The sequence below is a fragment of the Molothrus aeneus genome, chromosome 1 (genome assembly GCF_037042795.1).
Source record: "Molothrus aeneus isolate 106 chromosome 1, BPBGC_Maene_1.0, whole genome shotgun sequence".
Lineage (NCBI taxonomy): Eukaryota > Metazoa > Chordata > Aves > Passeriformes > Icteridae > Molothrus > Molothrus aeneus.
This window is the reverse complement of record NC_089646.1, coordinates 99,806,460-99,832,418: the sequence shown is the minus strand read 5'-3', so window position 1 is coordinate 99,832,418 and position 25,959 is coordinate 99,806,460. Positions and strand designations below refer to the sequence as shown.

Here is a 25,959-nt window from a genome sequence, read left to right as displayed (position 1 = left end):
TTAAGCTATATAAGGCTCTACAATAACTAGTGCAACCAGTAGGAAAAGCTACTGTTTACTCTTAGAGCATTTTCATTAAAATGTATTAAAATACTGGTTGTTTCCAGGTGGATGAATTTGTCTTGCATTAGCAGAGTCACTTGTCGCAGTTTACCAAATTCTGTGTAAGCAGAAATAAACAAATCAGTCAAGATCACTGCATCACAAAATATGCTTTATTTTGGCAAGTCTACTTCGTTTTAATTGCATATGGTCTCAAACTTGAACCCTAGGTCTAAAAAGCTTAGGAGAAATTTGAATTGGAGTTTAGACTTCACAGATTTTATTTTCTTAGTTAGAAAATGCTTCCAGACTTCGGCCTGCACCACATATTTATTCATGAGAAACAAGCCTTTTATATTAGGTGTTATATAAACACGTGTCAAAGACCCAGCATTATTTTTTATTGAGCTGCAAATAACATGTGCAGTTGGGAGTCAGTTTTTTTATTTACTGATTGCTGCTGGCATGCTGGTCCCCAGGCTGAATAGGCAAGAGGGGGTCTGCACTGAGGGTAGCACACAAGCTTCCAACAAAGGGAAATATGGACGGAAAATACTCGTCTGCTTTCTTCCTCTTTTTCTTCTCAGCCTTCCTGACTGAAAGAGGTTGTCTATGAGGAGCTTTCTTTAGCAAGTAATTCCTTTAGGGTAAGTATCCTTGTTTGGTGGCATGGCAAGGGAATTCAGAGTCTAAAGGAACCTGTGGCCCTTGACAATGCTGGGAGGAGTTCACCACCTGTCTGCAAGGGCATTTGACAGCCAGGGCATCCTTCCTGAGGTATTTGCTGCTATAAAGCCCTTCCAGTCTTTCCTTCCTGGTGGGAATGCAGGGCTCCTTGACCTTCCATTTCAGTGGAGTTCCTGTTTCACACTCTAAGCCCCTGGAACTCTGCCATAGGCTTGAATAGGAGTGATTGCCTTCATAAGCAGATTTTGCAAGTATAGGTCCTAGCCAGCTTGTAGACATTTTTCCTCAAAGGACAAGTAAAAAGTGCTAAAGCTGCACCTCGAATTTGGAAAAGAGACTCTGAATCTGACATAGAATTTCCTTGTGGAATATGGCTTGAAAATCCTCAGAATTTGAGCCCAATTTGTGGCAAACCCAGGAATTTCTTAGGAGAGATAGTTGTTGGCACTTATGAATCCAGCTCTCAAAGTGCTTACTGTTTGCCATTTTTCCCTATTTATTTCAGGCTTTTTTTTTCCCAATCTGGAGCAGACCAGTGGAATTTATGCTGCTATAGTGCTTTCTGTACTAACTCTGCAAAGCTAGTTAAACTTTTCTGTCTTAGCATAATGTTGATGGCATTGATAATAAGCATAAATGAGGAAGCAGATGAGAGTTCTGCAACATCAGATTAGAGAAGTCACAGTGTGAACATGTAATACACTGGATTAATCAAGTGGTTTTCCAGTGTGATGGATTTTTTTGTGCTGATTACATTAACCTGTCTTCCAAATGTAGATGGGATACCTTGGTCCCTGTCTTGGTAGTTTTATGGTTTTACATGATCAGTTACTTAACTTTTTACTCAGGAGGCAGTAATTTGTAATGTTACTCCTTTAAAGGCTGTCTCTGATCACTTTTTCTGAGAGAATTTGGCACTATTTTTCACACTGTCTTTTCAGGTAGCATGTTTTTCTGAAAGGCAGTTGGAAAAATTTTGCTGGTTTCCCATTTATCACTTGCGCTGTAGTAGCCAGGAAATTAGATGGGTACTATGGACTTGTATAATGCTTGATTTTTTTCACTTGGCTTTCTGTTGTATGATGACATTTCATATTCAAACAGTAAAGAGAGGAAAAGAATTCCAAGCTTTTTAAGATCACCCTCCTGTTCATTGGAAAAAGAAAGGGAAAATCTTCTGCATGCATTGAAGTGACTAGAGAATTTTCAGCACACCAAGTTCATATTTTCTAATGTTTGCTTTTTAATCCTCAGTGAATTCCTGACTCAGAGTTTAGTGATAGGGAAAAACTACTTGTGTGTTATTAAAGATAAATTATATTTCTATTATTGAAAGGAGGTGTTCAGTAACCTGTTAAAAACTGACATTTCCTTTGCCACGTAGATTTGGTTGGTTCATTTAAGAGGGCACTTAAGTGACTTTTTATGCATTGGGATTTTCTCCAGCATTGAAGATGATTTTGTTCAATTGGATTTTTAAACATTTGAAAATTGGAATAAGAAAGGCAGCATTGTTTAGGGCCCTGACTGGGTTTTTAAAGACAGGAACAACTCGTAGCATTCCTTATTAAATTTAATTAATTGCTGCTCGTGGGCAATATGGCTGAGTTATTGTTACAGTGAGACCAATAACTAACATAATTTGGATTTCTGTATGTTCAGACCTTAGTTAGAGCTTTGCCTAAGAGTAGTTTGATTATTTACTTTTAAAAAATATGTTTTTCTTTTATTTCAAAAGGGTATTGAAGGGCATCTCACTTGCAGATTTATAAAACTTTTGATGTTTCTGTTGGCTAAATTTTCAGTAAGAATTCAGGTTTATCAGCAATTAAAAACATCTTTACTATTTGGTACCTGCTTAATAGTGAGATACAGGCCATTAATTTGATCTCAGTCTGTTTTCTGTTGCACAGATGTTCGCATTGCAAAAATCATTATTGTCTGTTGGTAATCAGTGCTCCTATCGGCAAAGCCAATATAGGAGTGGGGAACTAAATGGGTGTCTGAGGTCTCATCTTATTCTACAGATAGTCTTTCCAGCTGAGCAATAAAGGGGGCTGCATGAGGAAAGGCACCTTTGGTGCATCTGAGATGTCTGTTCCATGGCTAAATGGAATTCTCCAGCCTGACCGTTCACTCACTCAGCACCAAGCCTTTATGCAGAGAATAATTATTTTTAATGAATAGCACGGGGAGTTAAATCCTTATGACTTAGTTATTTCTCAAGTGAACTCAAATTCTGTTTCCATAGTGAATATGAAGTTGTAATTTGTGATAGGAGTTTGAAGTAATGTAGTTGTGCAAACCTTTTTATGCTCTGATAAAATATCCCAAATGTTTTAGAAAGGTTTGCAGTTGATTATGAGAAAATAAAGCTTAGGAGTTTGTTGTGATCCTTGGCTGAAAACTAAAGTAAATGTACACAGTGCTACCCTAAGTCTTAGTGTATTTAAGTATCCGTGCTTGGAAAATGCATGAAATGGAAGATCTACTGATTTCTTCAAGCTCTGTCCTCATTGTATAAGGCATCATGCTCTTGGGTTTACCTATAAAATTATGAAATGAATGTGGGTCCCCTAGGTAAAATTCTGCTCAGAGTGAAGTTATTAGTAAAATTCCCATTGAATGAAGTGAGGGCAGAATTTCGCTGACACATGGGACACTTAAAATCCAGTGCAAGGTTAAAAAATTAACCAAACCCCTAATTCATATTTGAAAAGTATATAGTACCTCTGTCTCATAAACTTTACATCCTTATTAAAGAAAAAATGTATTTACTCCTCTTCAAACTGTCACATCTCTCTCCAAACAATAATACTAAGTTAAATCCGGGTGAGTCTTACAGAAATGAATGCTCACTGTTGTTATAAATGATCAAATCGGAAGCCAAATTTATAAGAAAATTTAGCAATGATTTATTAGATCGTCAGCAAAATAGAATTTCGAAAAACAACCACCACAGCCAAGAGTCAGCGTCGAGCCCGGGTTTCGGCGCTGGGTGAACAAATGGATCTGACCCCTGAATGTCAGAGTCTCCCCTTGGTTCACACCGGCTGCTTTGCCAGTGAGCTTATATACAGTTTATTCTGCCTGGGGCAGAAATGACCGAATGTTCCTTTGTGTCCCTTCACATGCAGAACCGGGGCCATACATGTGCAGGGTTAGACAAAAGTCCGGTTCCAGGTGTCTAGATGATGTCAGAGCACTCCGGAGAAGTCGGTATTCACACGTAACAGGGTGGCGCTGGGTAGCAGATGCAATCTCCGATGTGAAGATCACTCTTGAGTGGCCAGAACATTCCAGGGAAGTCAGTGATCATGGCCCCGGAAGGCTCCATTCATACGTTAACAGACTCGATATTATCTTAACGTTGTCCAGGAACTAACTGAATAAAAAGAAGGCTCTGCTCACCGGGCCGGGGTGGTCAAAGACATAGCTTGGATTTTACAATATTTTATACATAAATAGCATGAATTATCTCTACCATATACTACACTGTGTTCAATTATCGATTGTTTTTATTGATGATGCACTAATAAACACCTCTCCAGTTTGACGACCTTTTTATGTCCATTTACACTTCCTTTTAAAGGAATCAGTCTCCTGGCACAAAGTATTAGAAGTATTAATCCTAATTAGAGGAGCTCTTCATATTATCCCTATTCAAGGAACCACATTTTGTGAAACAAAGGCCTTTCTTGTGTTTTGTCTTTAAGTGACTAGGCAACATAGATTTTTAGTTTTAGTTCATGCTGTATGATGACTCATAAAAAAGACTTATAAAACCAAAGTGGAGGTGCTGCCTTCATTGTTTTCTTGTTTTGATGAAAGCAGAGCTTTCAGCTCTCATACTTTGTATGGAGGGGTTATTGAGGAGCGGAAGCCAACCCATCGTGAAGACTGCAGCACTGAAAGAAATCCCTGACAGCTTGTTCCTAGGCTCTGGACTTAAAACTGGGACAAAACAGAAGCCCTGCTTACTGCCAGGGAGGAGTAGTCTGCTTGTGGGACTTCCACCTTCACAGTCACCACTACCTCAGGGAGATGTGCTTTGAGCCTGAAAATCATCAATCCTTATCGCTCTTAGGGAGGACAGAGCAGTGGGGAGTGCTGTGTCCAGCTGGGATGGAGGTACTAGCATAGCTGGAACACATGCTGGGGAAAGGGGAAAGGAGAAACTGTCCCAAAAGTGGTCCCAGTGGTATCTGGACCAAATCTGCAGAGACCTGTGTGAGTCCATGAAGAGGAATGAAGGGCACAAACCCACTCTGTGGATGGTGGGGGTGGAAGGAGTCCCTGGCTGCCTGTCCCCTCTTCTGAGTGCACAGCTGCTGCGAGGGCAGGGTGAGAAAGTCCTCATGGATTTTCCTCGTGTTCTTACTGAAAGGCTTAAAACCATTTCTCATCCCATTTGGAGAAACTAGAGGGGCTGAGGTTTCCTGAGGAAAATGCAGCAGCTTGATCAGCATAGAAGGCTAGAAAGCAATGCTCATGAGGATAATTTCTGTTGTTCATCACTGTTTGGGGAAATAGCTCTTACTGGGGATTATCCTGTAGAGTTTGGCAAAAGGCATTTGTCCTGGCTGTTACAAACCATTTTGGCGTGGTTCTTTCTCTCCAGTCTTGCCTTACCTTCATCTCTGCTACTCACTTCTTTCATAATTTATCTAAAACAGCTTTTCACAAACCCTGAGAGATCGTACCCTTCAAAGCTGAATTGTATTTCTTAACTCCTCTATTCTGCCTGGAGAGCTGTCAGGAGGTGGTTTTACATTTGGAGCAAAGATGACTTGTTTCTCCTCAGCAAGTATTTTTAGTTGCCTCTAGGCAATTTCAGATGGTCCCTACTTTGTCTTTAGTAACATACTCACTAGTATGTTTTATTTTAAGTTGTGATTTGTAGTTTTTCTCTAATTTGGAGATAGCCAGAGGCTGTACCTTCTAAAAGAAAAATATTTTCATCCTCCTTAACATGAAAAAACTTGCTCCGTTAACTGCATTTGACTTAATGTCATGAGCTTAAACACTAACCTGAAAGCTGTTAATCAGACCTCTGGTTTAAAAGAAGGACACGATTAACAAGTCAAATTTAGGTGGTAGCATTAAGCAGTTAGCAACTGAGTTTAGTAGAGTCTTCTATTAAATGTTTGGTTATGACTTTCCTGGTTGATAAATTGATTTGTTTGAGATTCTTTAGTTTTTATCCCTCATATTTGCTAAGAATTGCTTGGGTATGAACTCTAAAAGCCTGACCAATCGGTTTGTTAAAAATATGCCTTATAAAATAGGGGTTTTTTTTTCTATGTGCTAAAGTTTATTTTTGGCCCTAAAGGGCTAGCAAGGTGACTTTTGCATTTTAGCATCCTCCTATTTTCTGTTTCTGGCAGACCATAGGAGATTTAAGAAATACTTTTGCTCCAGCCCATGTCCTACCCAGATTCTCTTCTGGTCTGGCTGGAGTGGACAGTATGAGGCAGAGTCACTGTCACCAATGGCTTTGGTTGGTTTTTCACCTGTTTTAGGTGAAACTCTTTCTGCTATAGCAGAGCTCTCTTATGACTAACCTCGTGAGAAGACAGCTCAAGGAGAGAGAAAAATATTTGCCCTTTCTTTTGACAAGCTGCGGAGGATCCTGTTTCCCCCACTTTTTCTAAGTAGAACAAATTCACATGTTGAAGTTTGTTGTCTTTGGTTAGTGGACTCTGCATTAATTTTGTTGTCATGCCGACACCATGGAATCATGACAGCATCTATGTCTGCCTTCACCCTGCAAGCAGGCAGAAGCTGTCAAGCCTGCATTATCTCCTACTCTTGTTCTGAGAGAGTGGAAGATGCAGTGCCTGCAAGGTGGTTGGTAACCACAGTGCTCTTGGTGATGGCTCCTGAAAGTGCTCTGACAGTACTCTGGAGATTGTTTTACATCCACATCCATTGGGAGCAAAGAGCTACCCTCTCACCACATTAAATTAGTTTTAAAAATTCTTTTGCATAGCCTTGTAATAGATTACATTAGTGTTACAATATGTTAGTGTTGTTCCTTGTGTGTTTTTTTCTTCTTGGAAACATCTTTGGGGAAGCCTCCTCTTCGGAGATTTGAAGGTCTCCTTGAATGTCCCAACTAGACAGGAACAGGCTTTTAAACTCAGAAATTTAGAATCTTTCACATACATATTTTACACATACAAGGAAATGCATCAGATTTAATTGTAAACAGATCATGGACTCTTGGTGCGTGTTTGGATGGGTTGTGTGTGCTTATATAAGAATAATGTCTTGGTAACTACCTTGCTTACTGCCCAAGGATTTACACTCATAATCTTGGCATTCCTTTTCCTGTATTATTAATGAAAGTTTTTGCTATTAGCGGAAATACTTCTTGTAGAAGTTTTCCAGGGAATCTTTGCTAATCTTCAGGGTTCCAAAGTGAGAAGGGAATGTGTGTGAATTATACACATCCACATACCGTAAAACAACTGTATGTAATCTAACTACTGCTCTTTATTAAATATTTGCTGTTGTATGATTGTTTTCAGCTGCACATTAATTCATATGTCTTTTACTTTTGGACTGAAGTTTTTCATGCTGGCTGCGTACGTTCTGGTGTGTTTTATTTTAGTCAGAATGGCTCCATGGTTTACAATAATGGGATTAGTATAAAGCATGTTTTGCATTTATAAAAGGGAAATACTCTGGCAAACTTTTTTTTGAGAAACTTATGGTCCTTGCTTATTTAGAAATTGGGCAGAAATTTGGTTTTTGCTTCTTAACTTTCCAGTGCTACCAATAAATACTAGTAAAGCGTTCCTTGTTTCACCTAAGTGTACCCACATCTAACTGATGCAATAAAGAGCTCCGTTAAAAGCCCCTGAGGGGGTACATGGTTCTCCTGTCAAAGCAGGGTTTGAACAGAGTTGTTAACTAAGACTGAGGCAGTGTTCTGAGGACAATGAAAAAAAGCAGTATCAGACATTCATATTTCATTTCTGAAAGCATTTTTGTCCTGGACTCTGAGAAAAACACAAATAGTGTCAAAGTAAGTGCTGTGCTGGGGAGTACTGGGAAGACACAGTCAGTATGAAAAGGTCTGAGCTTCTGGACTGCTGGGCTCCAGGAACAGCAGGACTTGGGTTGTTTTGAGTTCTGCTGCAACACCTGTCAGTTTGATTGGCTTAGTGCATATTCCCAAATAGACTGGGAACGACACAATCATTTTTAGGAACATGATTTGAACATCTTAATAATGTTCTCTGTACTGTACCTTCAAGGGTTTGATCAGAAAGAGAAATGTCTCATGATGCTTTCATCAACATGAGACTAATGTGACTCCACTGTTTGAGAGTATCAGAGCTCATGGAGAAATTTTGCAAGCCTTATCAGACTCAAAGTAGAAAAAGCCCACCTTTTTAGTTTTTGTTTATATTTCTTGATTGTAAAGAGATTGAGATTTCTTAATTTTTTTTTTAATCAATTACCTGCACTCTCTTGAGTACACAAGGATCTGGGTAGAAATGGAGGAAAAACTTTTTTGCATTTATGTGTCTCTAAAATGATTCAGTGAGATTTCATAGTTAAAAACGAGTTAATATTCTGGCAATATTAATTAAACATCACCATGCTTAAGCACTCATTTATTTGCTTAGGGAGTTGGGTTTTAGAACTAATTGGGTAAATAAATTCTGTTCAAAGAAGTTCTATGAAGAAATGGGAGTTTAAATAATGCTTTTTGCTGTGTAAGAAAAATGAAAAATGTTATATGCCTTTGATGGTCCAGCAAACCTGCATGTGCTTTCTGTCCCTTCTTGTACCCCTTTTGGGAGAAATCCAACATGGTTAATGTGTTGGGGGAAAAAAAAAACCACAAAAGAGTGTTGACAGCCAGTATTTGTTAACAAAGTGAAGCATGATTTGAAAAACTCTTTGTGTGGTTGATTTGTTTGAAATAGTTTGTTTGCAGATTTAGGCCAAGATCTGTCTGTTGGGCATCCTACAGGAATACACCAGCCATGCACAGCATCAGACATCAGGAAAATTCTGCCAAAAGCACCGCAGTGGTGCTTCTGATGTGCTGTACTCATCACGTGGTGGCTTGACTAAGTGCCTTGTGCTGAGCTACAGCTTGTGCTCCACATCCAGGTGGAGTTAACATCTTTGGGGAGGGCTCCAGAAACACGAGGTCCCTGCTGATGATGCCCCCATGGATCCTTCCCAGTGGGAGCTGGGTGGAGTTGGGTGGGCCAGCTCTGGGCCTCCCCTGTGTTTCCCACCTGGGCACTGAGGCAGGAAGGGCTCCCGAGGGCGGCTGAGCTGCACCAGCCTCGGGAAAGCCCACACGGAGCTGACTCCAAGGTAAGGGGTGTTTAGCCCTCAGGGGCTGAGCCAAGCCATCCCAGTTCTGGGGTTTTATACTCTTACTGCTGTTGGGGCATCCACCTGCACAGAGAGTTTGTCAGGGAACAGGAAAGGCCCTCAGGGATTGTTGTGGGGCTGGTGAAAGCTGCTGGTGTCGGTCTGGCCTCTGCTGCCTCTGTATTTCACCATGTCATGTCTTCAAACCTCTCAAATGGCTGACTCCAGGTCAGGTTCAGCTTTACTTATTGGATAAAGAGCTCAGGCTACTACTGTAAGCTCTACAGTATTTAAGTAGCCTGAGTGCTGTATGAAACACTGGAGTTTGTTTAAAACCTGAAACATTCCCTTGTTTGCCAGCTGCCACTTCTGGTATTGTTTTCTTCATTTCCAGTAGCACTTCTGGTAGCCCCTGATTTTACTCAGGGAAATAGCAGTGCAGTCAGGGTCTGGTGCCTCATGACTTCAGAGAAGATCCTTTCAGAGTTTTAGAAATAATGGGCTCTCAAAGCAGTATGGAAAATGAACTAGCAGCAGTTCTGGGAAACAGACCTCGGGAACCACCACTGCCTTTATCATTCACTGAAAAAGTCAAGTCTTGGGCTGAGGAAAATTTTTTAAAATAAAACCCCCAAATTTGAGTGTAATGAGCTGACATAGGCTGTATAGTAATAATGATAAACTTTATAAAGCAAGTGTCTCTTATTAATGTGCTGCAAAGCACTCTAGAGATTCTCAGTGCTCAAATTAAGCTATAAAAGATAATAGAAGAACTTAAAAAGTTTCTGCACAGTGAATGATTTCATGACAATGGCTTTGTTTGTTTTAATGATGTGGGCAAAGGTCATTTGCCCAGCATCTTCAGCATTCCCAAGGGGAACAGGTGCAGCAGTTATATTTTATGGTTTCACTGTCATTATAGAGGTGCTTTTCTGTGCAGCTGTATTATAATGTACTTCATAGATTGAAAGTGAGATTTGAAGTTAAAAAATTCAGTAAGGCAACAAAACTGGAAGTTTACTTCTGCTATGATTCAGCTGGTTGCAGAAATAAATACATTTACTTACATTTGCATAATACATTTGAGAAGTAATTTAGGGCTGTGACTTTTTAGTGACATCCGTAATCGTAGAGTAGTTCTCTGTGGACTGCATGACTATTATAAGCAGTGATGTTTTATTGATGAGCTCACCCAAGGAGTCAAGAACTGGTTGGAAAGGGAGACAGATTTACCCTCCTCCATCTCAGATGATCTTTTTGCTTTCCCAAAACCAAGTAGAAGCAAATAATTTTTAACAGTGCTATGGCTGACAGCCACCTTAGGCTGCTTCCACCCAGCCTTATCATCCATGGGAATGCTTTCCTAAGGAGCAGCTGTAACAGTGAAGTAGGAAATTTTTCATCCACCTAATTGGAATAACAGAGAGAAGTCTGGTTTTTATAACTTAGATTTGAGGTATTGCTAATAGATTTCAATTTGAATGCTGTGTGTTTAGTTCCTGATATTTTTGTAGGTGTCCTTTGCCTCTATTCCATTCACTTTCACGACAAAATTGCATTATTAATTGTAGCAAAAGCACCTGTAGGAGGACTGGTTCATATTCTTGTGAAGTGATTTTTTCTTTTAGTGTAAATTAGTCTTCTCTTTAAGCAGTAAAACGTCTGCAGTGATGGCATGAAATGCTCTAAAAGAGCATTTACTGCAGGCATGGTTTGCATCCAGGACTTTGTACAAAGACACAAGTGTGTACACAAATACACCAACAGTTTTCAGAGACATTTTGTGTAGCACTTAAAATGACAAGAGGTTGTTGCAAGTTGCTGACATATAAAAAGGCTGCAAGAAAGTTCCTCTGAATTGGGAGAATGTATTTTCATTCATTAAGAGGGAGAAGATTACATTTTTCCTGAAGTCACTCCTTGTCAGACTGCTCATTTGCAGTGTTTTTTTTCTTTTTTAATTTAGCAGATTTGTCTGGGGTTTTGAAGGAAGGATTAAAATAAAAGGAGGAAACTAGATCCCTTTCTCACTTGTAGGGGTGGAGGTTTATCCCAGCTGTGACTGCTGCTAAGTTCCCTATAAAATGCTCATGTGTTGCCCAACTTCTCTCATTTGTTTCAATTAAAATTTGGCATTGTCAGTTCAGACTTTTAAGTGCACTTTGGTGGTTTATATTATGAAGCTGAGTAAGGAAGGCAAAGCATATGTGTGCAAAAGAGATATTGAGTTGGAAACCAGAATTGAACTACATTCAGTTTTTGCCAATGCTGCTTTTAAGTTTGTGCTATTTTAATGGTTTCCTGAAGTGATTGTGTTACTAAAAAAGTACCCCTCTGAACTGGAGTTTTTGATGTTTGCTTCTGGCTACAATGTAAATTTGGTTTGGTTATTTGTTAAAAATCCACACAGCTCTCTCTGCAAATGCATATTTGATTTTTTTTTTTTCCTCGTGAGTTCTGTGTGATTTTCATAAAAAAGCCCAGAGCCTTTTCTGCATTCTAAAATAAATGTGGAGCTTCAGTCATGTCATGAAGTCTCAACAGATAAAAAATAGGGTTTACATTGACATATTTTTATGTATAAGATGATGCAAACAGTAGCAAAACCTTTGACTTTTAAAATTGTGAAGATATATGTGACTAAAAACGGCTCATTACCAATCCATAATGTGCACTGAATTAACATACTGGGGTTGGTTGGTTTGGTTTTAGTTCTGTCATCATGGCGGGGAACGATATTACACATCGTTTTGGTTGCTTTTTCTTGCACCTTGTTTAAGAACAAAGAACACCAACAAACACCAGACAAGGAGTTTTAAGCTAGAAGAGATAAGAAGAGGCAGAAAAATGTCTAGATAAATCAGGATCAGTCTTGCTAGCTTATGTGTGTACTGGGTAGCAACCGACTCCTTCCAAAAAATGGGACTCAGAAAAGTAATTCTTCCATTTGCCGTAGGAAGACAGATGTGATGCTGCTCCTCTGGGGTTGTCCCCTCAGTGATAGCAGCCCTTTTTCTGCTGTCCCAGATGACAGGAGGGCAGGCAGTGGTCCCCAGGGCATGGGGTGTATCCCTTTCAGCCGGAGGTGGGGCAGTGCAGTCAAGTCTGTGCATCACCTGCTGAATGGAAGATTGCAGTTTACCTGTGGGTTCTGGGATGGCCATCCTGCTTCAGAAAGGTTTTTTGACACCTTCATGTTCCCTTAGTTCAAGGATGCAAAGAAATGCTGCAAAGCCTTCCAGAAAGTGAGTGCCATTTGCAGGATCTGCATGCAGCCCCACGGATTTTGCATTTAAAAAGAATGTGAGGCACAGATATTTAGTTTGATGGTAATTAACTTTGAACAGTGTACTGAAATATCTGGCACATTTAGAAGTGTTTTAAAATCAAGGTTTCAATTTGTTTCTGAGAAATTTTGTAGTTAACCCAGTTTCTGCTCTTGATGCATGAGTGACTGGGTACCATATGATGAACTGTGTTATATAAGATGCTCAAATTGTTGATCCAAAATTCTAGCTATTTAACTCTTCTGGGATCTTAGTGTTTCTTGTTTTATTTTTGTCCTGTTTTCTCTTTTCAGTATTTGAAGTGTTGATACGAAGCCCTTTTCTGCCAGCGCTGTTAGCAGAAAGAACTTATGTATACCCATCTGCCTGTTCCTTGGGCATGGCAATGGCTTGCACTACCAGGAGCTTTTACTGTGTGGTAGATTATTACAGGAGGGATTTTCCTTGCTTTCCCCTCTGTTTCCTCTAAATAGGTTTGTTTCTCACAGCAGGATATAGTGCAATAAGAATAATCAGCATCATTGATTCCAGCTGCTTCCTCAACAGAAAAACTACATTTTATTTGGATGAGCTTTGCTGTCTCCTAAATATTTTGAGAGGAAAACAAGCTTCTCCCTTTCTGTGAATCTTTCCTACCCAGATGTTCAGTTCTTTATTGTATTTTATTAATAAGTCCAATGCTTTCTTAGCTGTAGGGCTGCAATGCAGCAAGCAGATGCTCCTGTTAGAACAAATTTCATGATATTGGAAGCTTAATTATCAAAGGCACAAAGTCAGACTCTCATTAAATTTTCCCCTTGTTTTAAAGGGAGGGTGGTGGGGTTGAAAAGCAAAAAGTATTCTTTTTTTATGGTAAGACCGATGATAGGTTAACAGCTTGGAAATACAAAGCTGCAGCTCCATGACTTAACAAGGAAGATAATGATTGTTCATCTGCAGAGATCATTATTTTCTTCTAATATGAGATTGCAGTGTTTCTGTATGGGGTTGTGAAGCTTTAATTACAGTTTGCAGTTATTTATAAATTACGACTGTGCAGGCCCTTCCTATAGGAATCTGTCTTTATTGCAGAGGGTTGTGGTGCTGGGGGAGAGGACTGACTAGTAGGCTTGAAATATTGCACATGTAATCTCATGGACATTTGAAAGTAAAAGTTGTGGGTTTGTACTTTTAAAAGGCTGTTGCAAAACACAAAACAAAGCTAAGGGATGGTGTGCGTGGAGAGTACGAGAAGAGAACAGCTGAATGGGATGTTTGCTTGAAAAAAAACAAATCAGCCCAATTTTCCTTCATAGGAATACCAATTGTTGAGTTCTTTGGTCAACCTCCCCTTGCTGTTACTGAGGGGTGCTGTCAGCATTGTGTCAGTAACACACTTCTGCACTTCCATGCAGTCACAGGCCTCAGTTGCATCCAGACACTGTATGTGAGCATAGCAAGAATGATTTTAAAATATAGCAAGGGCATATTAAAATATATCTATTATTTTAAAAATATTGGCAGAAAATAGATAAGGCACTAGATTACACAAACACAGTGTTCTTAATGAGTTGTTTGATTTTGCCAGTTAGGATTAGGAATGCTTCATGAATTAAAGCTGAAGTGAGTGAGTTGAGATTTTATTTTATTTGTGCTAAGCAAGAGCTTCTCGGGAATTTCACAGATTTAACTGGTAACAGCATTGCTTCCCATGTCTTTTTGCAGTTTGTTTATGTAAAAAGCTGTCCTTCAAGCACAGGAAGAAAATAACCTCTTTTCCTTTTGTATCTTGAGTAATGGGGAGTTGGAGAGAATGAACTGTGGTTTTCTGGGACATGAGATTTAGCTCATCACCTCAGGATACTGCTTTCCTGATGTGTTTTTCATATGATTTTTTTGTGAGTTTTTGGAGTAGTTTTCCAGTAGATTTTTTGAAGTAGGCCAGACTTGAAGCAGAGTATGTATGTTGGTATTACCTGGAAATAAAGAATCATTGACTCTACCTTAGTTAAAACTCTTTCTTTGGCATGATTTTACAATGCTAATTGAGTTGGTTTGGATTTTGGCAGAATGATGTACTCTCTTGAGAGCAAAATCAAATTAATCAAAGCTCTGCTTTAGCATTTTCTGTCTGTTTTACCAGTAACACTTCTGTTCCCTAAACTTTTTATAGCTCCTTAATCCACAGGTAGAAGTTATATGTACTTTAGTGACTTGATCTGAAGCCCAGAGAGATCAGATAACATGCCCAGAAATGTGAAGTCCAATGTACCAAGTCCAAGAAAAATACAAGAAATGTTAACCCGTTATTTTGTTCCTTTTCTCATTTACGTGTTGAAAGCTGGAGTAAAATTGTGTTGTTAGTTGTAGCTAAGACTTGCTGAGGCAATTACTTATGTCCCATTGACTGGAGGGCTCAAAAGCACACACCTTTAAAATGCTGAAAGAGCACTTTCCTCAGTGTTATCTGGATTATTGAGTAATAAGGCAAAGTTCATTTTCCTTAGTCTGGCATGGACAAAACCACCATGGACACAGGAGAAAGTTTCGCTCAGATATGGCTTCTGATACATATTAATCTTGTTGTTATGTAGTGTCATTCAGAGGATAACATTCAAGTGGATGCTCTGGAAAGCAGAGCAGCAGGAGACCACATTGAAGCAATGGTTTGGATCCATCTGGATTGTTCCATTAAGTTCAGAGCTCACCCATAATGATGGAGCTGCAATTTAAACCTACCAGTTTGGTTAGATACTGGTCAAAATGGAGACCTGGTCTTAATGGAGGCAAATGGGAATTTAAAACTCCTATTACTTCATGTAGATGGTTGTAGTTTAGTGTGAAAAAGCTGGTAGAGAGTGCATCAGCAAACCTCATGGATTTTCAGTCATCTAAAATCTGGTGCCATTCTACAGCAGAAGTTTTAGGTATTTGTTATAACAAGGGTCCCTTTGGATACAGTCATACATCTTTGTAAGTTTTCTATGGTACTGGAAGTAAAGTGGATCTGTGCAGTCAGAAACAGTTGCAGGCCTTCTTGAGGCTGGGAGAAGCATACACATGAGCCTGCACTGCACAGACTGCCTGTGTCTCCTGTGCTGCTCCAAGTAGTGCTGGGAACACCCTGTAGCTGATGTGCTCAGTGCTGTCAACATTTTCTTCAAATTGGGTTTTTCTTGTCTGGATAATGTTCCATTTGCATTTCTTCACGCAGCATGCAGATGATGTTGGCTCCTGAGACACTGTCAATAAACCAAATGAAGTTTTGTGGTATGGCTTGATTTACAGGAAGATAGAACTAGTTTTGTGTGCATAAAATACTAGTGGACTTTCCTCTTACTTTCCTTGCCCTCCTGAACAGCTGATGGGCGTTAATTGCACTGACTGATTCAGCATTCCAGAAAGTTAGGCCATTCTTATCAGTGTTTCTTCAAATAATATGGTGTCAGTTTATGCTAATTCAGTTGTATAACTCATGCTTGACTCCTTAGCAGAGGAGGATTTGCTTTGGTCAAGGCCCAGCTGCACAGGAACACTATGTCCTTCTTGAGGCTGGCTGAGCACACTCACTCCCCAGAGTTGTGCATAGCTAACCCCAGTGCTGTGCAGGTAGTAGCTTTGTACTCCAAGACAGTGATTTCATTCTCCAGCAGCTTCCTCACCCCTGAGGGTCTCTTCAGCATCGGTTCTTTTTTCTTTACAGTTAGAACTGTTCTCCTCTGCATTTTACATTTGTCGAAATGAGCATAGTGTTGTGCTTTTTCAGTTGTACCTTGTGTTTTGACAGAAATTGGAATAATTTTGGGTAACTCTTATTAACCCCTGAATTTTTAGATTCCCATATATTTTACTTCCATTGTCCCTTGTACTGTGGGAGGACTCTCCCATTCCGTGTCCCTAAGATGCTTGAGATTTTCACATGAGAGATACTGTCTTCTACATTTTCTTTCCAGAACAATGTGCAGATATTTCTGCCTTCAGAAACAAAGTGCAGCTTGGCTAGATCCACACAAGTCTGACTTTTTTGAGCCAAGTAGGTATGTGTGTCTGTGTCTTCATTTTGTGTAATAGGCATTTTGGCTGCTCTAATGGATGCAATGGGAGAAGCTGCTATCATCTGCGCACCTTTTTTTTTGGTGGATGTGATGCCCTTGCCCAGAAAAAGCTGTCAGTGGAGAGGGGAAGCCTGACATTGGATCTTCTTGGGATGATGGGCATGTGTGACATAATTGTAATTTGCTCCAGAAAACAAGCGCTGCCCATTTGCTTTTATTATGCAACAGAAGTGCACGGAGATGGCAAATAACCATGTGCCCCTGTTACACCTAAAAGCCTAAATAAAGAGCTTGAGGAGCTTGTGTTGGCTGATAAAAAAACAGAAACTTGGCAAATGGAGAGCTTGTAAACAACATACAGTGAGTGTGTCTGTGTGGTGGGTTCTCAGGATGAGGTGAAAGGGAGCCAGAAGAAAGATTTTCTTGAAGCAGCCATGGGTTTCTGTGGGAGTGGAGAAGGAGACAAATGTGTCTCGTCGTATGCTCAGCTCTGCATTGATGATGGTCTGACAGCAGAGCAGCAGTGGCTGTGTTGTGTTCTCCTGAGGTGTCCTCTCCTTGCTCACACATCCATTGTGGCATGCCAGGGTTAAATGAGTCACTTCTGTGTCCTACTGCTCCTTGTCAGGATGGTTCAGGTTCTGCAGCTGTGAATAACAACCACGGTTTTCCAGTGGTGTGCAGCATTGTTAATGCCTTTTGGATTGTAGCTGGATGTTGGATACTCGAAGTCTTGAGATATGCAGGATTCCCATGGTTTCTGTCTACTGCTCATTTCCCAAACAAGTCACAGAAACACCAGTCAAAAATTTGTCATCTTTTTCTCAATCTGTTCAATTTCTGTTCAGTGTAATTTTTGCTTTTACCAGCCTTCTGCAAATTCAAATAGTGACCCTTTCTGGAAAAATACTAAGACTGGATTCTGCTCTTACTACCTTTTTGTTATTTTGGCAAATAAAATTCAGAGGTCAGGTTTTTCTTTGACTGGTCAGGTTCAAAGAGCAGCATGATTAATATTTTTGTGTGACAGATTTGGATAACTATAATTTTATTAAGTTGCAAAAATAAACAATGCAATCTTCTTACTTGCATTGGGTAACACAGCTTGTACAATTTCTCCCAATAATTATCTCATCCAAATCCAGTAGTTTGCCATGGAGATCTTAGTAAAGATTTCCACTGACTGCATTCTGTCAGCACAGATATGATAAAATGTATGGCTTCTTAGTTTGTTTGTAGAGATAGAAAATAGAGGATTCAATTATTTCACTTAACAAGATGAATGGAAGGGAATGTGGCATGTTGTTTGCATTATTGGTTATTTATAAGATTTCTTCCTATGTGAAAGGGCTTCCCAGGGAAGTGGTCACAGCACCAAGGCCGCCTCAGTTCAAGAACTGCTTGGACAGTGCTCTTGGACACATGGTGTGACTCTTGGGGATGGCCTGGAGCTGGACTCAATAATTCTTCTTCCAACTTGGCATATTCTGTGATTCTGGGGAATAATACTTTCTACATGGTTACCAGAGGCTATTTACTTCAGCATGAAGTTACCAGACAGACCAATTTTTTGCCATTGCTTCAGTTTGTTGCTTCACTCCAGAAAGAAATAAACAGGAGGAAGAGAAGTGTCTTTACTGAAACAGTTATCCTTTTCCTTTTTAACTGGATCTTGTCTGCAATGCTTTTTGTGGCATGTGCTGATGTTTGGGATATATTTTGCTTTATAAAACATTTTCTTAACAGGCTAGGAAAAACACTGCTGGGGTTTGGCTCTTCTCAAGACCTGTTTCCTGCTTCAGCTAATAAAAAAGACCACCTTGCTTTGCTTGTGCTCCATTTCCCCTAGTGTAGGGAGTGCTGTAACAAAAAAGAAGTAAGAAGAACCTTGGACACAATTCCTTGACAAGCCTAAGAGTATCTGATAATATCTGTAGGAATATAAATGTGTATAACATAACTTAACATCCTAACTCATTTTGTATGTTGCTGAAATGCACCAAAAAAGTAAAATACAGCAGCTGTTTAAAAAGTCCCAACTGACCTATGCAAATATTGAAGATTGAAAGTAAAAACAAATTATATGTGTGTGTGTGAGAGAGAGAGAGAAAGATGTGCTTAGATAAACATATTTCGAACATCTGGTTTTCTGCTTGATTTGTGTATGGCCTCCTGTGAAAGTTGCCTTGAGTTTTTTTAAGTGGTCTTTGAGTTATGGAGCACAGTATTTCCCAAGAAGCAGGATTTACTTAGCACTGGGGCAATGCTATCTTGGAAGGAAGACAAATTATAGACAGAAGTAAATAAAATAAAATATATGAGGATCACACAGTAAAATGCAGACATTACCACTGAAGATCAGGTATAATTGGTTGCTATTAATTTATCTAGTTTTGAATCTCTGTGAAAAGCAAAAACAAAGCTTGGAAAACTTGGTAAATCCAAAAGGAGCTGGACAGGTGAGCTATATGTGTGCACAAGAGCATTTTAAATGGCTTTAGCAAACTTTAAAAGATTTTTTGAAAAAAAACCAGTTCAATTAAAAAAAAAATGTTGGAAGTGTTTCTCTACCCAAAAACTACTTAGAGAAATATCCAAGTCTGTGCTGCCTTAACCTATGGGATGTATAGGCCTTACTCCAGCAAAGTGTTGAAGCATGCTGATAGTTGAGTATTGTGTGGGTTTCAGCCGGAGGAGTTTTTTCCTTGGAGATGTGCTCCCATCTCCCGTTGAGCTGGAGCGATGCTGCCAGCCCAGCCTGCCCTGCTCCTGTCCTCCATTCATCCATGGGGCAGGGCGGTGCCGGAGCATCCGAGCTCTGCTGGGGCTGCCCCTGCCAACCCTCCTTCTGCAGGGACCACAGGGAGAGCAGGGCAGGAAAGCTCCAGCTGTTTCCCCTTTTACACTCCTTCACCTGAAAGCAAGAAATCCAAGCATGAGTTCTTCCTTGATTAATTTAATTTAAAGCACAGCTCACAAGTTGTCCAGTAACTTTCTTAAAAATGTGAATGCGTGGGCTCCCTGTACAGATATTCCTGTTAGGAAATGTGTTGTACACCTTAGTGAAATGCTGTCCTTTACCATCCCAAAGGATGCCAAGGGCTATCACAGGAAGTGTTTCCTATGGATGTAGCTCTTCTGGCAACACACTGAGTGAGTTCTTCAAGCCTGTGTGGGAACTAAGAGAAGCAGCAGACTTTATATAGTGAAAGGAAATGGAAAAATCCCCTCTCCAAACAAAAAAAACCCAATTTGCAGCATTTACATGTCAGCCAGTGCTTTTGAGTTTTTCAAGATGTTACAGAAATATCAGTCTTGGAAAAAGCAATATTTCACTTCTTCTTTCAGAACAAGTTCCTCCAGTCTTGTCCTGGTTGATGGTTGCATAATACTCCATAAAATGTAGATATTAATGCAGCATTTAATTATACTCTTTGCTTACTTTTCTCCCTCAGATTCTTTTTTTTAACGTTACCCTTTTGCATCTTTGAAAGTTTAGAAAAGGGAAATAACATGTTTACTAGCTAAATATAACATGAGAATGTGTAAGACACAAAAGGTGTTAAATAGTCAAAATACTTTCTGTTTGCAATTCATGTGAGGTTTAGATGGTGGTGTCTTTCTCAGGACCAAATCTGAGAAAAGTGGAGTGGATGAAAATAAGTGGATTTGATTTTTCTTCTAGATATTCCATTGTGTAAGTGCATAGTAGCCAAAAATCCTTAAGCTACATATTTATACAGCACAATGGTTTGCTCTGGTTTGCTTCTGAGACTCATAAAACACTGCAGAGTAGGTGAATGAAAGCAGAAGTGGAAGCAGAGTTCTTGTTGCTATTGGAAAGAAGGCAACAGATGGAGCAAAGAGAAAAATCTCTATTCTTTCTAGTCCACATTTTCTCTTGCCTGCTAATCAGTTCCCACTGGGGTCTCTGCAGGTTGCAAAAAAGTTACATCGAAGATCACACCTTATTGTAGTTCTATCAGTATTGTTTATTCTCTCATTTTTAGATGGGTATTTTCACTTTTTGGGCCCTTAAGCAGGTTGGTTCAGCATTTCTACACCACTCTGGTAGAAAAGGATAAGCACATGGCTTCAGTGGAGTTGGCTGAGCCATGCTGAAATGTGTCAGCAGAGGTCCTGACCCTTTCCATGCATGCAAACATACCAGTGTGTTGGGAAACAAACATAAAACTCCTCCCTTTAAACATAAGCTCAGCTTTAGTGGAAAATTTCTGGATAATGTGAAGTACAATAGAAAGGCTGTAGCTCTGCATGCTCTTTTAATTGAAATTTTCAGTTTTCCTTATTTGCTGTGGTATCATTTGGGCTGCTTTGTCATCTTCACCTGGATGCATTCATAATCTGAGAAACCTGAAATTGTGCAAATGTGACTGATTAAAGTCTGCCTAATGAAAAGGACCACCAAATAGGCCATGCAGCTGTAAGGAAGAAGCATTTTATAAGTACTGAACTTGGTTTTGAATTGTGAAAAGGCCCAGCAAGTGCTGAGCTATGCACAGGCTTGCCCCAACATCCTGCTCCAGTTCCTTCCATCCTGCATCCACCTCTGACTTTGTTACCTGGCACTGGAGAAGAGCACTTTTGCAGTGGTAGAAAATGCTCATTTAGGGCAATCAAAAGATACCAGCATACCTTGAGTCCTTAAGGAAGGACTTAAACTGGATGCAGTGCACTATCCTTTGAATATTAAGGTCTGAATAAACTCTTGAAATGTTTCAGTATCTTGTAATGTTGTTAAAATTACATCTTTCTTTGTGAATAAGCAGTGGTTACTGAAAGTGCCTGTGTTGTAGCGTTTCTTCAGCACTACTGGGTTCTTAACTAGTTTAGCAGAACTGTTGAAGATGTGGAGAATAATTATTCTTTTAATAAAATATTAATTTTCAGTAAAGTGAAAATACTTTATTCTTTTAAGAATTAGAAGTTTTTGATATCTAATATATAGAAATCAAAAAGGAGAATTTCCCTGGATGCTAATGTATTACTGCACATCTCTTGAGCATCTCTAAGATGTGAAATGAAAATGTTGAAAATAGAAACATCAAAATTTTGGATTTATAAACCAAAATCAAAAGTTAGAAGACTGTAAATGTAAATATGGACCTCCTCTTATAAATATAGAGGAAACTTAGGCCTCTAGAGAGAAAGCTTGGGAAATGAGTACAGCATCCACCTATAGTCATTATAGAATAATTAGCACAGTGTTAAGACCCAAAAGAACTATATGCTGCTGTGTATGTACATTGTATTTGCTCCTTTATATATATTTTAGAATAAAATAGCCTCACATGAAATTGTTATTAGTTGCATTGAGCACTTCAAAGGGTTGAAAAAGTATCTCAAGGACCTATATAATATTCAGGAATAATGGCTTTTAAAACACTATTCTAAAATTTTTTATGCAGTGTTTTCTGATAAAAGATACTACACATTTTTTTTTTTTCTTTCTCCCTTAATTTCCACTTTCTTCTCTATTAGGTTGAGATGTTTGGGTAAGAAATGGGGAAAACATTTAAAATCTGTTCTGTAACCTTATTTGCTCTGAATGCAAATGACTAGATTTGAATACAAGTAACTAATCAGTCATTCCTGTGCTGTGTGTTGAGACAAAAAACATGTGATCTTCAGTAATAGTGGCATTACAAAACTGGGGGGAAAAGCAATACCATTGAGATTAATCTTTGCTAGCGGCTAGCTTCCATTCAATGTGTTGCAAGGAAGATGACATTCATCAGGTGTCAGGCTCACTTGGTTTCAGTGGCACACTTGAGGAGAGATCCTTTCTGTCCTTCACCCAAGGTGGGTCCCTGATGAAGCCCTCGAGGCCTGGCTGACTGTACCCCAAGGAGCATGAAGTCTCTGCAGTTTTGGACTCTCTGGGATATTCAGAGTCCAAAACAGGCTTGTTCTGAAGCATATAAGCTCATCTCCAGATGTTGCAGGTCAGGGTGAAGGGTGATGTGGGGCTGGGGAGCAAGCAGTGCGTTATTGCCACCTGCTCCCTGAGCTGGCTCTTGCAATGCTCTGCAAAGCAGGGGCTGCTGGGACTGCCATACTCTGACAGGGGCTGCTCCAGCAGGTAGACCTTGGGTCCAATCCTGTACTGCAAGCCCTGGCTGGACTCATAATCTAAAATCCATTAGTAGGTCATAAGATCATCACAGATATATTTTCAACCTGCCTGTGCCACTGAGCTGGGAGATAGTGAGCCGAGCATCATTGCATGAGGAACAGGATGGCTGGGGAGTGATGGGTTCTCCTCCAAGTCCTCTTTTCTTTCTTCCTTGCTTTCTACAATAATCTTCTCCTTAAACACGTGCCTGTCTGCTGTTCACTTTCACCCCATTAAAGTAATTTTATCCTAGTTTTTAAAATCTGGGCCTGGAACAAGCTGTAGTTTTCAGTGAGCTGTAAGTATCCATGCTATATAGGAGTAGCAGTAATCAAGTGAAATGTAACCACCTTTCTGCCTGTGTAGCCTGTGGGTGTTTTTAACCAACCTCATTGAATGTCTGAAGGCACCTGAATTGTATCAGCTGAGTTACAATTGAGATTTTTAAAAGATAATCTACAGCAAGACATACAAAGTTTGTTAATCGACAGGAAGAAATGCAGAGGTTTTTAACCGCAGAAGACTGTAAGAATGGCATATATAGTGTTGGCACACAGCTCTCTTTTTTCCTGCTCCAGAAAAGGAGGGAAGCAGCTATATGAAATGCTAATAGTTTCACTGTGGTTTTGAATAGACTAGACTTGAGAGCCTTGAGTATTTTTCCTTTTCTCTTTTAACTGCAATTTTGTTATTGTATTGCTGCCCCCATCTCTGCTAAATATGGCTTTTGAAATGTAAATCATATCATGTTCTCAGAGATGCATATGACACCCTCAGCACTGTTCCTCTTTGCACTTCAAAGAGCTGTGTGGTCACACTTTGCATCTCAGCAAAATCGCAAGATTTGCCTTCTGAAGATCTCCTTTAATGTGTACAATCAATCCCTGATAATGTATTTTGGGTTTTTGTTCCCTCGAGTCTGTTAATTTTAGTGTTGCTACAGGTCATCAGGAAACATAATCTCTTCTTTTTTAATTTCTCAGTGAGCGTGCCTGAGGGGAGAGGAACACAAGAGAGGAGAGACAATTGAACATCACCATCAGCCGAGACCTGAAAAAATGGTGCTGGATGAACACAGGATTAGAACTTAATTGTAAAAGGGAAGGGAAGTCTTGACAGGAGATTTGCTTCATTTTCACATTCATCATGGCACAAATCCTCTGGCTGGCTGGTTGATGGGACTGTCCAACACTTCTCCTTAGTTTCAGTGCAGATCCCTTCTGCTTACACATCGAAAGACCTGGGAACAGGTGGGAACTGGATGGTGCCAGATACAGGAATGGAAAGAGAAATGGACTCTGACAAGCTAAGATGGAAGTGACTTGACAGCAACAAGCTCAGCAGTTGTCTCCAGTAAGGACAGGTTGAGACGGGAATCTCAAGCTTCTCTGGAAGAGCAGTATGCAGGAAGCTGGTTTTCAGGCCACAAATGCTTTCACAGGTAAGGATTTCTGTTCTCTTTGCTGGGTGCCCCGTGGCAGGAAGGAAGGAAGGAATGATGAATCTGACTCCATGTTCTCAGAAGGCTAATTTATTATTTTATGATACTACATTATATTAAAGAATACTAAACTAAACTATACTGAAGAATACAGAAAGGATACTCACAGAAGGCTAAAAAGATAATAATGAAAACTTGGGACTCTTTCCAGAGCCTCGGCACAGCTTGACCCCGATTGGCCATTGAGTCAAAACACTACAGAAATCCAATTAAACAATCACCTGTGGTAAACAATCTCCAAACAGATTCTAAAGCAGCAAAACACAGGAAAAGCAAATCAGATAATTATCGTTTTCCTTTTTTTCTGAGTCTTCTCAGCTTCCCAGGAGAAAAGTCCTGGGTGAAGGGATTTTTCCAGAAAATAGGAATGTGACACTGTTCTAGTTTCACTCATATTCTCAGGATGATTTACTGGAGTTTGGAAAATGAATGGGTCCTGACTGTCATTAGCATCTTGTAGTACTTTCAGCTTAAATAGTATTTAAAAACAATTGACTTGAAGACCAGTTCAACACTTGGATCAGCAGTGAGGAACACAGTTATCCATGTTTCTGCTTTCAGAAATGGATGGCCATGAGCCTTGGGGAAAGTTTATCTCAGCTTTCCTCGTTAAAGTACTCATAACAGCTTAACCATGAGTGGTCTCTTGGGTCAGTATAAAATGTAGTCTGTGAAGTTGCTCTTGTGCTCAACACAGGAGTTTGGTGAGGCTGCAGGATGGACATGGTTCATATCAGGAGGCTTCTCAGCAACATGTCAGTGTTGAGCCTTATCTTGTCTGCTGGAGCACATCTCTGGGCAGACCTTGCCAGGCACCCTCTCTGTACTTCCCCCTCTGCACCACTGGCCTGCTGCAGTGCTTGAACTGGCTAAACTGGAGGGTTTAAATGGGAACTGTTTCACCTCAGTCTGATGTATTTCTCTGTAGATGGATTAAAAATAATGCAATGAGAAAGAGGATGCCACGCTGGTGTAACTTTCTGAGGAAAGCTCCCTCTAGTGTAAAGTCTGCTGGAGTTCATTTAATGCTTTCCCTGTATGGGATAGTTTCTAATTTGAGAGGCAGGAGGAGGAAAAGAGGATGAGCAGATCCTGCTGCTTTGTTTCCGTGTCTGCCAGCCAGCTGAGATACAGCAAAAAATGCATAGAAAATCAACTGGATATTATTCTTGTTTTCGTAGGTCTAGATAAGGGATTAGTACCACAGTGTAAACTAGTGATGTGCAAGAGATTTATTTTTCTAATATAAAATATTTTCCTTCAGAAGGAGTTTTGGCTGCAGTGGGGTGTGGTTCTGTGTCCAGCTGTCTGCACCAGCACAGCAGTTTGGAGTGGCGGTGCAGCTCTGAGCTGTCTGTGTTGCCTTGCTTTGATTTACAACCTGGTTTCTGTGCATGCCAGTGAGACGTGTCCTGAAGGAGAGGAAACAGGAACTCTCCTCCACATGTGCTCCAGTGCTGATGGGAAAGGTGAAGTCTGGGACAACCCCAGGGCTCTCCTTCCTCTGTCTAGCCAGCAGCACACTCCTAAAGCTCCCCACTGCTGTTCTAGTCCTTGCTGCTCTCTGCCAGTCCTCAGCTCTTTCCTGGGAGTTTTTGTCTCTCTTTTGCTTTCAACCAAAATTCCCAACTGTGAGGATATCTGCTCTCTTCTTTAACCTGGCTCTCTCCTTTGCTGGAAACCCTATTACTTCTAACACCCTTGCATTACTATATTATTTTCTGTCCAGTTTTACACTCTTCTGCCACTGTGTCTGCTGCCCCTTAGCTTCCAGAAGCTGGCACTGTGACAGGGTGCTTGGGGAGGGTTGTGTTGGAAAGCTGAGGTTTCATGATTGCTGCTGGATGGAAAACACCTGGCAAGCAGAGCTGCATAAAATTCAGAGATATGAAACTGGGGTCCTGGGAAGCCCAGGACAACAGTCAG

General features: G+C 40.1%; 1 protein-coding gene across 2 annotated transcripts in view; it reads left to right on the top strand.

Moving 5' to 3' along the window:
* Nucleotides 1-25,959, top strand: part of LDLRAD4 (low density lipoprotein receptor class A domain containing 4) — a 284,002-nt gene that overhangs the window by 77,825 nt on the left and 180,218 nt on the right. For both annotated transcript variants that reach the window (XM_066561328.1, XM_066561317.1), the window contains exon 2: nt 23,516-23,973. In XM_066561328.1, the coding sequence (XP_066417425.1) occupies nt 23,934-23,973 (40 nt within the window). In that variant the 5' untranslated portion in view covers nt 23,516-23,933. The remainder of the gene's footprint in view (nt 1-23,515; nt 23,974-25,959) is intronic.